Source organism: Protomyctophum parallelum (assembly GCF_964188405.1).
Source record: "Protomyctophum parallelum genome assembly, chromosome: 6".
Lineage (NCBI taxonomy): Eukaryota > Metazoa > Chordata > Actinopteri > Myctophiformes > Myctophidae > Protomyctophum > Protomyctophum parallelum.
In genome coordinates, this window is record NC_139701.1 from 45,349,412 (window position 1) to 45,369,663 (window position 20,252).

The 20,252-nt window shown below is 43.4% G+C and overlaps 1 protein-coding gene across 1 annotated transcript in view; it reads right to left on the reverse strand.

The window, feature by feature from the left end:
* LOC310860024 (nuclear factor 1 A-type) overlaps positions 1-20,252 on the reverse strand; it is a gene marked incomplete at its 3' end in the record, with an annotated part of 93,882 nt that overhangs the window by 2,818 nt on the left and 70,812 nt on the right. Inside the window, exon 5 of the mRNA XM_083766787.1 lies at positions 2,330-2,395. Coding sequence (XP_083622913.1) covers positions 2,330-2,395 — 66 coding nt within the window. The remainder of the gene's footprint in view (positions 1-2,329; positions 2,396-20,252) is intronic.

Consider the following 20,252-nt stretch of genomic DNA (forward strand, 5'->3'; position numbering starts at 1 on the left):
AGTACATGAACCTGTGGATTTGCGCCCTCTACCGATATTGACGTCAGACTTCGGTGCTCCATTTCATTTGATAATGTGACGGCATATACTCGTTTTTCATAGTTTGTCTTATTTGTGTTGCGACGTTGAGGTAGAAACGTCTTAAATCTCCTTTTTTAAAAAGGGAGTCCTTCATGGACTTCTCCAGTTGTTACCAGTGTTGCCATGTCTGCTTGTTATAAGCCACTTGGGGCTTGTTGTTCATGAAAGTAGCTTGAAAATATTGGTAGTTATAGTTGTATGTTGTGGGTTTTTTGGGCTTATTTATTTAGGCTTGTTCACAAGGACCCCCATGTATCTGTGCTCAAGGACCCCCATGTATCTGTGCACAAGGAGCCCCATGTATCTGTGCACAAGGACCCCCATGTATCTGTGCACAAGGACCCCCATGTATCTGTGCACAAGGATCCCCATGTATCTGTGCACAAGGACCCCCATGTATCTGTGCACAAGGACCCCCATGTATCTGTGCACAAGGACCCCCATGTATCTGTGCACAAGGATCCCCATGTATCTGTGCACAAGGACCCCCATGTATCTGTGCACAAGGATCCCCATGTATCTGTGCACAAGGACCCCCATGTATCTGTGCACAAGGACCCCCATGTATCTGTGCACAAGGATCCCCATGTATCTGTGCACAAGAATCCCCATGTATCTGTGCACAAGGACCCCCATGTATCTGTGCACAAGGACCCCCATGTATCTGTGCACAAGGACCCCCATGTATCTGTGCACAAGGATCCCCATGTATCTGTGCACAAGGACCCCCTCTGAATTGTTTTTTTGTCAGGTTTATGTTTTTTATTTGTATAAATACAAGCTCACAACGACGCATTGTGAGCTTGTAGATCTGCTATTATCCCAAAGCTTATTGATACCGGGTACTGGATAAGCCCAAAGCTTATTGATACCGGGTACTGGATAAGCACAAAGCTTATTGATACCGGGTACTGGGTAAGCCCAAAGCTTATTGATACCGGGTACTGGATAAGTCCAAAGCTTATTGATACCGGGTACTGGATAAGCCCAAAGCTTATTGATACCGGGTACTGGATAAGCCCAAAGCTTATTGATACCGGGTACTGGATAAGCCCAAAGCTTATTGATACCGGGTACTGGATAAACCCAGAGCTTATTGATACCGGGTACTGGATGAGTCCAAAGCTTATCGATACCGGGTACTGGATAAGCCCAAAGCTTATCGATACCGGGTACTGGATAAGCCCAAAGCTTATCGATACCGGGTACTGGATAAGCGTGTTATCTGCTATTTTCGGGTATCGGTTATCGAGCTCCATCCTTAATTGTTATTACTAATAACGTATTACTACTTAAAACTACTGTTGTATCATACTAGGTTAAAACTACTGTTGTATCATACTAGGTTAAAACTACTGTTGTATCATACTAGGTTAAAACTATACTGTTGTATCATACTAGGTTAAAACTACTGTTGTATCATACTAGGCGGGTTGTATGACGTTAGACGCACTTTGCTACTGTAAGTATATTCTGCTGGCAATATTAATTGCGTGTGTGTGTGTGTGTGTGTGTGTGTGTGTGTGTGTGTGTGCGCGCGTGTGCGTACGTGTGTGTTTCTGCGTGAGAGAGAGAGAGAGAGAGAGAGTGTCTGGTGTCTGATGAAACCACAACTTCTCGCTGTGAGCGGTGGGGTCAAATACAGGTCATTCTGAGTGTGCGCGTGCATGTGTGTGTGTGTGTGTGTGTGTGTGTGTGTGTGTGCTTATGTGTGTGCGTGCGTAATCCAGGTTAGACCAAACGACAGATGGACGGTTTCCTCCAGAAAAGCAAAAGGGATTTGGGAAATGAGAGAGAGGGAGGGCGAGAGACATAGAGACAGAGAGAGGGAGGGAGAGAGGGAGAGAGGGGGGGAGGGGGAGAGAGAGAGAGAGAGAGAGAGAGAGAGAGAGAGAGAGAGAGAGAGAGAGAGAGAGAGAGAGAGAGAGAGAGAGAGAGACATGATCGTGTGCATATTTGAGATAGAACAGACCCAAACACAGGTCACACACACTGCAGTGTTTATGTATGTGCATGAGTGTGTGTGTGTGTGTGTGTGTGTGTGTGTGTGTGTGTGTGTGTGTGTGTGTGCATGAGTGTGTGTGTGTGCATGCGACAGTATAGTGACAAGGGGAAAGCTTCAATGACCTGACATATGGTCAAGACACACGCACGCACGCACGCGCGCACACACACACGCACACGCACACGCACACGCACACGCACACACACACACACACACACGCACACACACACACACGGTTCTTACCGTTCTCCGACTGCTCTTTGATGTCAGAGTCACTGGCTTGATTGGGGCTCTCTGATTGGCCAGTGTCTGTAAACAAACAAACAGAAAGAAAAAAAGAAAAAAAACAGGGGGTCAAAGTTTGCTCAGAGTTGAGGAACTAGCAAAGCGGTAGACGGTATCTCCATAAGTGTTAGCTGCTATTTTCAGCATGCAACCAAAGTGTAAAATATGTCATTACAACGACATCAAGGCCTGTCAAAACACATTTTAGTCGACTAAATCAAACTGTAGATTTAGTCGACTAAAATCGTATGACATTTAGTCGACTAAAACTAGACTAAACATTCCAGGTGACTAAAATGTGACTAAAACAAAGTGAAAACTATTCAAGAGACTATGACTAAAACTAAAATAGAAATTTGCTGCCAAAAACAACACTGCCTGTAACCAGCTTTTTGCGAGAAGCATTAGAGAAGCAGGACTTCATTCTGTAGAAGAAACTCAGCGTGAACTTAAGCTTTTTTTGCCAAGGCGTCAATGTGGTGTTTGGAGTTTAACTTGTTGTCCAACCAAATCCCAAGATATTTATACAACTCAACCCATTCCATGGATACTCCATCCAGAGTGCTGATATTTGAGGGGACATTGACTATAGCAGGGCTGGGCAACTTTGACGATGGCGAGGGCCACTATATTTCCACACTCACTCCAGAGGGCCATAGATGTAAGCACAAGTGATTAGACTTGCTGGGCATTTCTGCCTGACGCACCTCCGACGGTGCCATGGTGCTGGCTGCAGGGTCATCAGCCGGGAGCCACCCTTCACAGATGTTTCGCTCCATTAATGTTTTGTCGTAGTAATTTTGTCGTAGCAAAAATAGCTGATCTACAAGCTCAAAACGCGTCGCGCTGCGACACGTTTTGAGCTTGTAGATCAGCTATTTTTTGCTATATTCGAATTGAAATCTTGAATTTTTGCTATTTTTTAATTGGAATCCTGAAAATTTACATTTTTATGTAATTTCAAATGCCTTTAATTATACTTGTGTTGAGCATTGAGCTACTAATTTAGACTGAAGTAATAAAAGCGGGTCATGTTTTGCATGTTGTGGAATAGTGACAGCTGAAACCAACATTATATCAGCATTCTGACATTAACCTGAGGGCCACATTAAGTAAAGGTGGGGGCCGCATGTGCCCCCCGGGCCGCCGGTTGCCCACCCCTGGACTATAGGCTATTTGGAGAAAATAGCATGGCCTTGCAGGTTTTGTGGCCATTTAGTAGCAGTTTGCTGTTTAGCAGTTCATGCTGCAAGGAGACAAAGTCAGAGGCCAAGTTTGACACTGCCACATCAAGTGAGGGGGGGGGGGGGGGGCACAGGAATACAGCATTGTGTCATCTGCATACATATGATACCTACTATGAATACAGCATTGTGTCATCTGCATACATATGATACCTACTATGAATACAGCATTGTGTCATCTGCATACATATGATACCTACTATGCTTGGATTAACTACAGATATGGTTCACATACAGCAGAGAAAGCAAAGGTCCTGGAATGGAACCTTGAGGGACTCCTTTCCCTAGGGTGATAGAGTCAGACAGAGTGTCGCCACATTTAACACACTGTGTGCGGCCAAATAAGTAGCTTTTGAACCAGCCTAGCACATTGTGGCGAAAACCAGTATTCGAGAGGACATTTAGCAAGACATGGTGGTCCACGGTGTCAAATGCCTTGCTAAGATCAATGAATAAGGCTGCACAGAGCGATTTTGAGCCCAGGGCATCCCTGATGTCATCCATGACATTAAGGCATGCTGTCACAGTACCCTGAAGCCAGACTGCATTGGGTTTAGAACCGTATGTGCATCAAGAAAGAGTTTAGCCTGAGTCGATAATGCATCTCTTCATTGAAGACTACAACTACACTAACCTCAATGCATCCCTTCATTCAATGCACAGGCAACTACACTAACCACAATGCATCTCTTCATTCAATACACAGGCAACTACACTAACCACAATGCATCTCTTCATTCAATACACAGGCAACTACACTAACCACAATGCATCTCTTCATTGAATACACAGGCAACTACACTAACCACAATGCATCTCTTTATTGAAGACTACAACTACACTAACCACAATGCATCTCTTCATTCAATACACAGGCAACTACACTAAACCACAATGTATCTCTTCATTGAAGAATACAACTACACTAACCTCAATGCATCTCTCCATTCAATGCACAGGCAACTGCACTAACCACAATGCATCTCTTCATTGAAGACTACAACTACACTAACCACAATGCATCTCTTCATTGAAGACTACAACTACACTAACCACAATGCATCTCTTCATTGAATAATACAACTACACTAACCACAATGCATCTCTTCATTGAAGAATACAACTACAGTAACCACAATGCATCTCTCCATTTATACACAGACCATCAGACATAAATCATGATTACCTCCACACACACACATCACTGCAGTCCTACTGTGTGCACATGCATGCGTGCGTGCGTGCGTGCGTGCAGACTGGGAGATAGGCAGTCTGTCTGACAGGGTTTCCCTGTTCATAAAGCAACTCTACCCTGCTACTACACCGTGTGTGTGTGTGTGTGTGTGTGTGTGTGTGTGTGTGTGTGTGTGAGGTGAAATCCGACTCCTGTGTCTCAGGCATCGAGATCGATAGGGGCGTTCCTTCATCCAACAAACACACACACACACACCCTCACACACACACACACACACACACACACACACACACACACACACACACACACACACACACACACAACACAGTTGTTTACAGTACTATTAGCATAATTAGCATATACAGCTAACAGCATACTGTTCTCTGCAATCTCACTTATCTCTCCTCCCCTCCCCTCCCTCTGGCTGCATTGAACCCTCTCCTCTCCTCTCCTCTCCTCTCCTCTCCTCTCCTCTCCTCTCCTCTCCTCTCCTCTCCTCTCCTCTCCTCTCCTCTCCCCTCCCCTCCCCTCCCCTCCTCTCCTCTCCTCTCCTCTCCTCTCCTCTCCTCTCCCCTCCCCTCCCCTCCCCTCCCCTCCCCTCCTCATTGAACCCTATGGATCCTCCCCTCCCCTCCCCTCCCCTCCCCCCTCCAGAGTGATTTAGCAGCCTGAGGGAGTATCGACCGGCCGGGCGACTCGCTCGCCTGCGGATAAAATTGTTGGTGGGGAGTGGGAGAGAAATATTACCCATCAGCCCCTGGGGCGCTGGGAGCAAGGCTATGACTCAGGTCTGTCAGGGGGGGAGAGAGAGAGAGAGAGAGAGAGAGAGAGAGAGAGAGAGATAGAGAGAGAGAGAGAGAGAGAACCGGGCCAGCCCAACATGAACCCAAATGAACCCACATTAAAGCTTGCAGCTGTCTGTCTGTCTGTCTGTCTGTCTGTCTGTCTGTCTGTCTGCAACAGATTGCAACATGAAGCTGCAACTAATAACATTGATGTAAACACACGCGCGAGGTGCAGTGCAGCGCGCGCTGCGCGCGCACACACACACACACACACACACACACACACACACACACACACACACACACACACACACACACACACACACACACACACACACACACACACACACACACACACACACACACACACACACACACACACACACACACACACACACACACACACACACACAATTGTAGTACCACAAACGTGCGCGCTGCAAGAGAAGAAATATATGCATAAATATAATTATTACAACTTTGTGCACACAGTTCAGGTGTCGTTTCCTGGAGCTGTGGTGTGATTCATAATAACACCACCCTTTCCTTTCCTTTCCTAGAGCTGTGGTGTGATTCATAATAACGCCACCCTTTCCTTTCCTTTCCTGGAGCTGTGGTGTGATTCATAATAACACCACCCTTTCCTTTCCTTTCCTAGAGCTGTGGTGTGATTCATAATAACACCACCCTTTCCTTTCCTGGAGCTGTGGTGTGATTCATAATAACAAAGGAAATAGAGCATGCACCTCCACTCTAGCCCAGGTGCTAGACAAAAGGCAGTACAATAGAAAAAATAGAGTCTGCAACACTGGTATGAAAAACTCAGCTCCACTGGTTTATTTGATTCAACGTTTCGATCCCTTAGGATCTTCTTCAGGAATAGTGTGACAGGGAATGGGTGTGTACCTATATACAGGAAGGGGTACAACTGATTGGCTCTAACGATGGGTGGTGACTCATGCCACCTAAGCCCAAACCAATTAGCCAGTTTCCAATGTCACAATACTAATAATAAACATGACAGGTTTAAATATACACAAATACAAGGTACAGGTACAGAATGTGTACACAATATGCAATATTTAAGCACAATAATACACATTGATTTCAGGATAGGACACAAAAAGATTGTCATGGATAACAAAAATCTTATTTGAAATTCCAGATGACTCATTTGTTAATTGTTTGATGTTGAAAATAAAAAAGGGATAAAGTCCCAAAGCTCCTAGTGAGGAAGCTGAGACCATTACTTTAATTATCACCAATTGTGTCCGATGCTGAGAACAAATGAGGATGAGGACTAGTAGTTCTTCAGGAGGGGCACTCCATCAGAGTACATCATCCGACAACCTACAGATAAGAAAGAGAACATGTGAGATACAAAAAGTACAACAGGTGAGTGCCTAAACATAATAGAGTGTGGGGCATGCACACTGTACTACTGCAAGAGTTAAAATCATGTTAAAAACCTTCAAGTAAAAAGGGGGATAAATTCACCACAAATGTACTCAAAGGTATACTGGATTGAGAGACTCATAATAAATGTACAATTATAGGAATGGTCTGATGTCGAAAGACTCATTCAAGCCCTTATTAACAGTATTGAGGGTTGACATCCAAAAAGTTTCACGCTGAAGGAGTAGAACATCAATGTCTCCACCCCTAGGTGGCAGTTGGACCCTTTCAATACCAATATACCTCAAGGAGGAAATACAATGTTGGGCTTGGTGGAAATGTAGGGCTACAGGATTTTTGAAAATTTTGTTTCTTATGTCACTCCTATGTTCCGAAATTCTGGTTTTAAGGGGTCTTAGAGTTTTGCCTATGTAGGCAAGCCCACACACACACTTAAGCATAGGCTATAGACCACATTATTTGTCGTACAGCTGATAATGCCCTTGACTTTAAAAGTCTTGCCTGTAGTAGGGTGATTAAATGTATGACATTTAGATGTGAAACCACATTGTGCACATCTGCCACACTTGTAATTGCCATCTGGAACATCAGACAAAAAATGTGTGGGTGTCTCCTGACGTAAATGTGACCTAACCAAGAGGTTCTTAAGATTAGGTGGTCTTTTGTAGACTATGCGAGGAGGGGCAGAAAAGGTTCTTCCTAGGGAGGGATCTGACCTCAAGATATGCCAGTGCTTTTTGATCGTTGCTTCGAAATGTCTCCCTAATGGAGAATACTGTGTATAACAGTTAATTTGTTGGGCTTTATCAGTCTTCTCCTTTGTTTTAAGACAATCTAATTGGGTACATTCACTGAATTTGTCTATGGCAGGTTTGATCCATTCATCTGGGTACCCACGTTGTTCAAAACGATTTTGGAGGTAATTTGCATGTGTAGTGAATGATTGATCTGAGCTGCAGATCCTACGTACCCGTTTGAACTGACCCTGGTCTCAGCTTCCTCACTAGGAGCTTTGGGACTTTATCCCTTTTTTATTTTCAACATCAAACAATTAACAAATGAGTCATCTGGAATTTCAAATAAGATTTTTGTTATCCATGACAATCTTTTTGTGTCCTATCCTGAAATCAATGTGTATTATTGTGCTTAAATATTGCATATTGTGTACACATTCTGTACCTGTTGTATTTTTGTATTTGTGTATATTTAAACCTGTCATGTTTATTATTAGTATTGTGACATTGGAAACTGGCTAATTGGTTTGGGCTTAGGTGGCATGAGTCACCACCCATCGTTAGAGCCAATCAGTTGTACCCCTTCCTGTATATAGGTACACACCCATTCCCTGTCACACTATTCCTGAAGAAGATCCTAAGGGATCGAAACGTTGAATCAAATAAACCAGTGGAGCTGAGTTTTTCATACCAGTGTTGCAGACTCTATTTTTTCTATTGTACTGCCTTTTGTCTAGCACCTGGGCTAGAGTGGAGGTGCATGCTCTATTTCCTTTGTTAGTTTGCTTTTGAGCTTGTTGCATAGCACTCCACAGACCAGACTCCTGTCACATCCTTTGAGAGGGACCCGACAGTTTGACAATGGATCCCAGTCAACCCTTAACTGGGACACATGGATACTTATCAGGTACTTTTGAATTCAGCAATGCTGACTACTCTCGCATCATGATGACGGACTCACTGTTCACCGGCTCCAGTGTTTCCAACGTGATGGACACAGAGACACTGAGAAGAACCATTACTAAACTACAAGCCAGAGAAGCACGCACGTACCTACATGCCGTCTCTCTGAGTGACCATGTCCGCAACAAAGTGATCCCGCACGGGCTGCGCATACAGATAGTACCTCAATTTGGTAAGGATAATGAGGCTTTCTGTGATAAATGGTGTGAGATTACGAACAAATGCTCTTTTGATCTCATGGTTCTTACTATTGAAGAGCTGTCCGAGCAACTTAAGAAAGTCAGGGCAGAAATTGAGATCTTAAGAAAAGATTCAATTTCAGAGATTATCACTCATGAGAAATTAGAGACTATTTTTAAAGACTGTGAAGAACACAAACTGTATGTGGAAAGAGACACCACAAACAAGAAATTGAGAAAATTTGAGAAAGTTAAGTTTGATTATGCCAACAATCTGGTGTACAAATGGAGAATCAAGGACCAAGCTGTCCCAGCTACAGATGCCCAGGCTCCAGCCGCCCCAGGTCCAGGAAGAGGACACTACAACCACAACTATAGACCTCACCGATACAGGAAACAAAAGCAGCGCGGCCCCAGGCATCAGGTGACTGACTACTCTTCAGCCTCCTCCATTGGGATCGACTCCGACTCCAGCAGTCACAACACCCAGTCCCAGAGTGGCCCTTTTTTAGACGACCATCCACACGGCGACACACGACCCCCCCACCTCCCCCTCCGAGGAGGAAGAGGTGCAGGAGGGGCCAGGGGAAGAAGTCAAAGAGACCCTCATTGGACTCGCAGCCACAAACGGAGTGCAATGTAATCAACTTGTCAAGTAGGTCCATTACAGACACATGCTTAGCAGCTCTTAGTAAGGGCTTGTCTTTTGTACCTACTACCCAATGTAATGATTTTGACACTTTAGTAGACTTTCAAAAATTCTTCCGCAATCTTAGACTGAGGGAATTCTTTTCTAATGTAAACGGTAACAGGGTACAGGAGGTTAGCTCAGAAAATACACAGCCTCCATTAGTTAACCCTGATGATATTGCTGAGCCCAATATAGGGCCTTTGAAACAGTTTAAGAAAAGATCTACATTTATTCCACCTAAACATAGGAACTCATCCATAGACACATATTGCAGACTGGTTGAAAGTGAAGTGTCACAACTCTTATCTAAGAAACAACAGTATAAGGTCACTAATAACATGGCCAAGTCACAACGTGATGCTTTGTTAGAATTAAAAAATGATAAATCTGTTGTTGTACAGTCTGCTGACAAAGGGGGTGCTATTGTCCTCTTGGACAGAGTAGCATATGTTGGTGAAATACATAGACAGCTCAATAATGATGTGTTTTACCAAAAATTGAATGGCAACCCCACTATAGAGTTCAGGAACTATATTCACAGAATTCTTGAGCACTATTTAGAAACAGGAGATCTCAATAAGAATGAATTCAACTATATGAAGGTTGACTGCCCTGTTACACCAGTGATATATACCCTGCCCAAAATTCATAAAAACTTTACTGATGTACCTCCAGGCAGACCTATTGTTTCAGGGATAGGCTCTCTTACAGAGAAGATTTCTTCATTTATTGATTATTTCCTTAAGCCACATGTTTTTGCACTACCCTCTTACTTAAGGGACTCAAGTGATTTCATTCAGGCCCTACAAACCATAGAATCAGTTGATAATGAGTCTTTTCTTGTTACACTAGATGTGGAAAGTTTATATACGAACATCCCACACCAAGGTGGTCTAGAGGGAATTGAACACTTTCTCAATCAGAGGGTTGAAGTTATCCCCAGCACTAAATGTTTGAAAGATCTCACTGAAATAGTGCTTACTAAAAACTTTTTCTTGTTTGAAAATGACTTTTACTTACAAAAATGTGGTACAGCTATGGGTAGTAAGATTGCACCCAATTACGCTAACCTTTTCGTTGGGCTCCTTGAAACTGAGTTTATTTTAGATTCCAGTCACAATCCGTTTCTACAACACATTCAGTTGTGGAAACGTTATATAGATGATATATTCCTTATCTGGACTGGTTCTTCTACAGAGTTGACAGCCTTCCACAACTTTTTAAATGACAGCAGTCATTCTTTAAGGTTCACCATGGCCTCTGATCGTTGCCGAATGAATTTTCTTGACATTCTTGTCATTAAAGAAAACAACAGACTAAACATGGATCTGTATAGGAAACCGACAGACCGAAATGCCCTGTTACATGGTGAAAGTTATCATCCGACCCCATTGAAGAAGGGCATCCCTATGGGTCAGTTCAAACGGGTACGTAGGATCTGCAGCTCAGATCAATCATTCACTACACATGCAAATGACCTCCAAAATCGTTTTGAACAACGTGGGTACCCAGATGAATGGATCAAACCTGCCATAGACAAATTCAGTGAATGTACCCAATTAGATTGTCTTAAAACAAAGGAGAAGACTGATAAAGCCCAACAAATTAACTGTTATACACAGTATTCTCCATTAGGGAGACATTTCGAAGCAACGATCAAAAAGCACTGGCATATCTTGAGGTCAGATCCCTCCCTAGGAAGAACCTTTTCTGCCCCTCCTCGCATAGTCTACAAAAGACCACCTAATCTTAAGAACCTCTTGGTTAGGTCACATTTACGTCAGGAGACACCCACACATTTTTTGTCTGATGTTCCAGATGGCAATTACAAGTGTGGCAGATGTGCACAATGTGGTTTCACATCTAAATGTCATACATTTAATCACCCTACTACAGGCAAGACTTTTAAAGTCAAGGGCATTATCAGCTGTACGACAAATAATGTGGTCTATATGCTTAAGTGTGTGTGTGGGCTTGCCTACATAGGCAAAACTCTAAGACCCCTTAAAACCAGAATTTCGGAACATAGGAGTGACATAAGAAACAAAATTTTCAAAAATCCTGTAGCCCTACATTTCCACCAAGCCCAACATTGTATTTCCTCCTTGAGGTATATTGGTATTGAAAGGGTCCAACTGCCACCTAGGGGTGGAGACATTGATGTTCTACTCCTTCAGCGTGAAACTTTTTGGATGTCAACCCTCAATACTGTTAATAAGGGCTTGAATGAGTCTTTCGACATCAGACCATTCCTATAATTGTACATTTATTATGAGTCTCTCAATCCAGTATACCTTTGAGTACATTTGTGGTGAATTTATCCCCCTTTTTACTTGAAGGTTTTTAACATGATTTTAACTCTTGCAGTAGTACAGTGTGCATGCCCCACACTCTATTATGTTTAGGCACTCACCTGTTGTACTATTTGTATCTCACATGTTCTCTTTCTTATCTGTAGGTTGTCGGATGATGTACTCTGATGGAGTGCCCCTCCTGAAGAACTACTAGTCCTCATCCTCATTTGTTCTCAGCATCGGACACAATTGGTGATAATTAAAGTAATGGTCTCAGCTTCCTCACTAGGAGCTTTGGGACTTTATCCCTTTTTTATTTTCAACATCAAACAATTAACAAATGAGTCATCTGGAATTTCAAATAAGATTTTTGTTATCCATGACAATCTTTTTGTGTCCTATCCTGAAATCAATGTGTATTATTGTGCTTAAATATTGCATATTGTGTACACATTCTGTACCTGTTGTATTTTTGTATTTGTGTATATTTAAACCTGTCATGTTTATTATTAGTATTGTGACATTGGAAACTGGCTAATTGGTTTGGGCTTAGGTGGCATGAGTCACCACCCATCGTTAGAGCCAATCAGTGATTCATAATAACACCACCCTTTCCTTTCCTAGAGCTGTGGTGTGATTCATAATAACACCACCCTTTCCTTTCCTTTCCTTTCCTGGAGCTGTGGTGTGATCCATAATAACACCACCCTTTCCTTTCCTTTCCTTTCCTAGAGCTGTGGTGTGATCCATAATAACACCTCACCCTGCACCGCCACAGCACCACAAGCCACAAGGAAATTGGGACTTCCTGAAAGTTCATATAATGGCCTGTTGTGGCGCTGTCATTGGGCCCAAAAAAAACCCATAGCCCCATAGAGGTCCATGTATTTGGGCCCAACTTCACCTAGACTGTATTACCTTAATAAACATGGTCATGAATACTTTCTGCTTCCAGTCACTAGTTTAAAGTCTAATTTAAAATGTCATAATATTCTTTTTGGAAAACTATGGTCCCATTTATTAAACAAATGACCATAAAGTTGCGCATGTTCTGAGGGGCGTGGCTACGTTACAGTCTATGAACGGGATTCCCCACCCACTCGAGTCAAAATAAAAACCAACGAAGAAGAAGGGGGGAAGTCCTGCCTCGTTGTCTGGGCCAGCCAATGGGCCAGCTGGGCCCAAACGGATCTAGAAAGATGGCGATGTACAATTCAAGGACTGACAGGCTTCATTTTACGTTCATGTTAGACCCGGGGAACGCTTTGTCCATATTTTTTACAGTCTATGATCCACGCAGGAAAGTCCTACAATATAGACAGAGAAACAGCACCACAACCTGCCCAGCACGAAGCAGAGAAACATAATAACAACAATGAATTGCATTTTTATAGAGCTTTTCCAAGTGCTCAAAGCGCTTTACAATGGTTCATTCATTCATACATTGGGAGGTGAAGCGGTGAACAGTCCCCAGCGTCCTCACTTCCCACATTCACACACCAATGGTGGCGAGCTCACACCGACCGACTCACTGGAGGCAATGTAGCGTTCAGTATCTTTGCCCAAGGACACTTCCACATGTGGACAGGAGGAGGAGCCGGGATTCAAACCGCCGACCCAGGGATCATTGGACGACCTGCTCTAACTCCTGAGCCACAGCCGACCAGCACGAAACAGAGAAACACCACAACCTGTCCAACACGATACAGAGAAACACCACAACCTGTCCAACACGATACAGAGAAACATCACAACCTGTCCAACACGATACAGAGAAACACCACAACCTGTCCAACACGATACAGAGAAACACCACAACCTGCCCAACACGATACAGAGAAACACCACAACCTGTCCAACACGATACAGAGAAACATCACAACCTGTCCAACACGATACAGAGAAGCACCACAACCTGCCCAACACGACACAGAGAAACACCACAACCTACCCAACACGACACAGAGAAACACCACAACCTGCCCAACACGATACAGAGAAACACCACAACCTACCCAACACGACACAGAGAAACACCACAACCTGTCCAACACGACACAGAGAAACACCACAACCTGCCCAACACGACACAGAGAAACACCACAACCTACCCAACACGACACAGAGAAACACCACAACCTGTCCAACACGATACAGAGAAACATCACAACCTGCCCAACACGACACAGAGAAACACCACAACCTGCCCAACACGATACAGAGAAACACCACAACCTGCCCAACACGAAACAGAGAAACACCACAACCTGCCCAACACGATACAGAGAAACACCACAACATGTCCAACACGATACAGAGAAACATCACAACCTGTCCAACACGATACAGAGAAGCACCACAACCTGCCCAACACGACACAGAGAAACACCACAACCTACCCAACACGACACAGAGAAACACCACAACCTGCCCAACACGATACAGAGAAACACCACAACCTACCCAACACGACACAGAGAAACACCACAACCTGTCCAACACGACACAGAGAAACACCACAACCTGCCCAACACGACACAGAGAAACACCACAACCTACCCAACACGACACAGAGAAACACCACAACCTGTCCAACACGATACAGAGAAACATCACAACCTGCCCAACACGACACAGAGAAACACCACAACCTGCCCAACACGATACAGAGAAACACCACAACCTGCCCAACACGAAACAGAGAAACACCACAACCTGCCCAACACAATACAGAGAAACACCACAAGCTGCCCAACACGACACAGAGAAACACCACAACCTGCCCAACACGAAACAGAGAAACACCACAACCTGCCCAACACGACACAGAGAAACGCCACAACCTGCCCAACACGAAACAGAGAAACACCACAACCTGCCCAACACGAAACAGAGAAACACCACAACCTGCCCAACACGATACAGAGAAACACCACAACCTGCCCAACACGATACAGAGAAACACCACAACCTGCCCAACACGATACAGAGAAACACCACAACCTGCCCAACATGACACAGAGAAACACCACAACCTGCCCAACACGACACAGAGAAACACCACAACCTGCCCAACACGACACAGAGAAACACCACAACCTGCCCAACACGACACAGAGAAACACCACAACCTGCCCAACACGACACAGAGAAACACCACAACCTGCCCAACACGAAACAGAGAAACACCACAACCTGCCCAACACGACACAGAGAAACACCACAACCTGCCCAACACGACACAGAGAAACACCACAACCTGCCCAACACGACACAGAGAAACACCACAACCTGCCCAACACGACACAGAGAAACATCACAACCTGCCCAACACGACACAGAGAAACATCACAACCTGGCCAACACGACACAGAGAAACACCACAACCTGCCCAACACGACACAGAGAAACACCACAACCTGCCCAACACAACACAGAGAAACACCACAACCTGCCAACACGACACAGAGAAACACCACAACCTGCCCAACACGACACAGAGAAACACCACAACCTGCCCCACACGATACAGAGAAACACCACAACCTGCCCAACATGACACAGAGAAACACCACAACCTGCCCAACACGACACAGAGAAACACCACAACCTGCCCAACACGAAGAAAGCTCAGCCAGTGTAGGGCCTGCAGGGCCTAGCGAGCCGGCACCTATAGGCTGTTAGTGCTTACAGGTTCCACACCTGATCCCGACCACCTGCTGCTGCTTCACTGCCTCTCTCTCTCTCTCTCTCTCTCTCTCTCTCTCTCTCTCTCTCTCTCTCTCTCTCTCTCTCTCTCTCTCTTCTCTCTCTCTCTTCATCTCTCTCTCTCTCTCTCTCTCTCTCTCTCTCCTCTCTCTCTCTCTCTCTCTCTCTCTCTCTCTCTCTCTCTCTCTCTCTCTCTCTCTCTCTCCCTCTCTCTCTCTCTCTCTCTCTCTCGCAGTTTATCCAATATTATTACATACAAGGAAAAGGGGTTGTCATGATACAATTGACCGAAAAGGAAAGGGCTGAAGCCGAAGCCACCTTTTTGAGATTTCAGTAATCTCATAAGGAAAAATTAAAAATAAATAGAGAAATCCGTTTTCTACATTGCTGCATTTCTAATGAAAGGATTAAACACAACCATGTTGAAAGAAAAAATCTAAAAATAAATCTGATCAAAAAAGCTGGTCAAAAATCACTATTTCTACAACTTAGTGACAATTGTTACAATGATGATGATGTTACTAATAATAATAATTTATTCACTTGTTTCTTTTATAAACTTACATAGCATACATACATACATACATACATACATACATACATAGTACATACATACATACATACATAACATACATACGTACATGCATACATAATGTACATACATTTGCCTATGATACAAACACAACATATACATAATGGTCGTACATACATATGTGTTTACATGTATATGAAGTGGTTGCCTCATATACATGAATACTGTTTTGGTTTCATTTTGAGATGTGTATGTCCTCGCACACACACTCACAACTCCTTTATACAGATAACGGTAGGTACGGGGATACACATTTATACTGTATAGTTACTGTTATTAATTATTATATAATTAACACTTAGTTAGAGTGATTTCATATAGCCCTCGATTACCTTTGTTTTATATGTTCTCTTGAATTTAATGATTGAATTGCTTAATTTTAATTCAGTGTCCAGATTATTCCATAGATTCACCCCAATGGCAGATAGACATCTCTCTTTGATGTTGGTCCGTGAAATTGTAGTCTTTAAAAAAAAGTTCATACCTGGTTTCCCCTAGGCTTGAATAGCTCCTGCATGCTGACTGGAAGCGACCTGTTATATGCTTTGTACATTATTATTGCTGTGTTGAGATTGGCTAGATCTGCATAATATATTATATATATTTTTTAATATGAATACAAAATGTATGCTGTGTGTGTGCGTGTGTGGACGTGTGTGCTTGCGCGTTGTGTGTGTGTGTGTGTGTGTGTGTGTGTGTGTGTACAAGGCACAAACAAGGGACTACATTATTTTCACTCCTATGCCACCAAAATGTGGGACGCCCTACCAACAGTCATTAAGACATGTGAATCCCTTGACTCCTTCAAAACCGCTCTCAAAGGGACACCTACGGACGGCTGCAATTCCAAACTGCCCCCGTAAAATCCCCCCCCCCCCCTTTTTCCCCACAGTTGACAGTCTTTGTATTGAGTTTGTGCTTCAAATGTACTGTAATTCTGCAAACTGTTAATACATATTTCAATCAATCAATGTGTGTGTATGTCTGTGTATGTGTGTATGGGGGGGGGAGGTCATTAAATATGCTAATGAGGCGTGGGAGCCAGACTCTTTCTCTGTCACATCTGTCTGCAACCCTCCACACCTCCCATCCCACCCCACTGTGGTGTGTGTGTGTGTGTGTGTGTGTGTGTGTGTGTGCTAAACAACAAACAGACTATTCACACTAACAACGCCTGTCCATCTGCCTCTCCTCTCCTCTCTCCTCTCCTCTCCTCTCCTCTCCCCTCCCCCCTCCCCTCCCCTCCCCTCCCCTCCCCTCCCCTCCCCTCCCCTCCCCTCCCCTCTCCTGTGGTGAGTGTCTAGGCAGGAAGGTAGATTTATGTGTTGGCTACAGTGATTTATTAATGCAGCCGACTGCAGCCAATAACTTAATATGACTAATTAGGATGGGAGGAGTTTGTCCTTTCACTTCACCGTAAGGAAGACATGCAGGGAGGAGAGGAGAGGAGAGGAGAGGAGAGGAGAGGAGAGAGGAGAGAGGAGAGGAGAGGGAGAGGAGAGGAGAGGAGAGGAGAGGAGAGGAGAGGAGATAGGAAGAAGTGAGAATGAGCTCAGTGCGAATCCTTTTATAGGCCCGAAATTCAGTATTTAAAAAAAAATATGGGTGATGGCCAATATTCTATTATTGGGAGGTTTTCTGTGATTGTAATGCCGTCTGTGGCCGTGCGAACACACGTGGGTTAAAACTGTGGCCGGCGAACACACATGTGGGTTAAACTGTTGCAGGTGATCATGTGACAGACAATAAGACATGTTTCACTTCATACAAACAAACAAACACGTCTAGGATCGCTGACAAAGGAATGGACTGACTAAACAAATATATCAATAAATAAAGATTCTAGCGATCCTGTTTAATATCATTAAAAAAGACCCTAAGCCATCGCCAGACGGCATGGACTCCCTACGGGGTTAATTCTAAAGACGCGTGTTCAATTACCCATTTTGGTGTTAGCATCATGTCTTGCTTTAGCTATTTTTGAAAATCGAAGAGCGACTGACATAGAAGACATTTTTAGAATCTGATCTCAGGTCAGAATGGGAAACTGTCAGGATGTAGAAGAACATTTTTAGAATCTGATCTCAGGTCAGAATGGGTTAATCAACACTTTGCATGCCAAGGCTGTAGGTCTATACGGGTCAGTTTGGTTATACGCTCTCAAGAGTTAAAGATCTAATGAGGGTCCATTTGCATCTTTAGCTGCACGGGGACCGCCTGGTTGAGAACCGCTGCCTCGGGTTATGAACTTATGGCTTCAGAACTAACATTAATTATTACGTGTGATTTATACAGTCTGTCTTCCAGACCACCTGGTCCTCCGAGCCGGCTATACTCACGTTGGACTTGGAGAGCTTTCATTAAACTACAGATTGGATCAAACCTGTGACGCTTAAAACGCCATTAATGCTTCTTTTAAAACGCCGTCTATCAGTTTTATTAACTAACAAAAGTAAATTAAACTAGAACTGCACTCTGTCGAGTGCATACTTGCTTGTTGCACACTAGTAGGCCATAAATGGCCAACTAGTGCGCAAGCAGAGCGCGCAAGTCCTTTCGACCGCTGGTAAACTGTCAAATCTCAGTATCTCTGTGAAGGAACGTTTGAAATGTATAATTTTTTTATGTAACTATTTGCTACATACCTACTTTATGCATATAAACACCTAGTATTATTAAGTATGATTCAAGTTTCTATATATATCTATATAAGTTTGGGTGAAGAGCTAGTCATACATATACACACCACGTACTCTGGTCCCAGCAGATCAGGCACAACTTGATGAAAATGATGACGTAAGAGATATGGTCATTTGTGGTCGTTTGGTCCCAGCAAAGCAGGCATATACTTATACATATATACTATATAGAGTGTGTAGTTGTAAGTTGATTAGCGTATACTGTGGTTACTTTGCGCCAAAAACCGTGACAGCTCTCCCGCCATTTGATGTTTATGCAAGAAAACAGCAAATCTGTGCCTGGTTTGCTGGGACCAACGACCACAACTGACCATATGTCCTTACGTCATCATTAAGAGCTAGTCATACATATACACACCACGTACTCTGGTCCAGCAGATCAGGCACAATTTGCTATTTTATTTTTACTGATTATGTATATAGTATACGTATGACTAGCTCTAAATGATGACGTAAAAAGGAAATATATATAGTATATATATAGTACATAGGCATATACTATATACGTATACATATATACTCTATATTCTATACTGTATAAAGTGTGTAGTTGTAAGTTGATTAGCGGTATACTGTGGTTAATTTGCGCCAAAAACCGTGACAGCTGTCCCGCCATTTGATGTTTATGCAAGAAAACAGCAAATCTGTGCCTGGTTTGCTGGGACCAAATGACCACAAATGACCATATTTCTTACGTCATCATTAAGAGCTAGTCATACATATACACACCACGACTCTGGTCCCAGCAGATCAGGCACAATTTTCTATTTTATTATTACTGATTATGGTATATAGTATACGTATGACTAGCTCTAAATGATGACGTAAGAAATATATATAGTATATATATAGTATATAGGCATATACTATATACGTATACATATATACTCTATACTCTATACTGTATAAAGTGTGTAGTTGTAAGTTGATTAGCGGTATACTGTGGTTACTTTGCGCCAAAAACCGTGACAGCTGTCCCGCCATTTGATGTTTATGCAAGAAAACAGCAAATCTGTGCCTGGTTTGCTGGGACCAAATGACCACAAATGACCATATTTCTTACGTCATCATTAAGAGCTAGTCATACATATACACACCACGTACTCTGGTCCAGCAGATCAGGCACAATTTGCTATTTTATTTTCACTGATTATGTATATAGTATACGTATGACTAGCTCTAAATGATGACGTAAGAATATGGTCATTTGTGGTCATTTGGTCCCAGCAAAACAGGCACAGATTTGATGTTTTTCTGCATAAACATCGAATGGCGGGACAGCTGTCACGGCGGAAAAGAGACCGGGGCGAAAACATTACTTGCGCGCCTCTGCTTGCGCAAGTAACAAGTAATAAACCTGTTTCTGTCAGTCTGTCTGTCC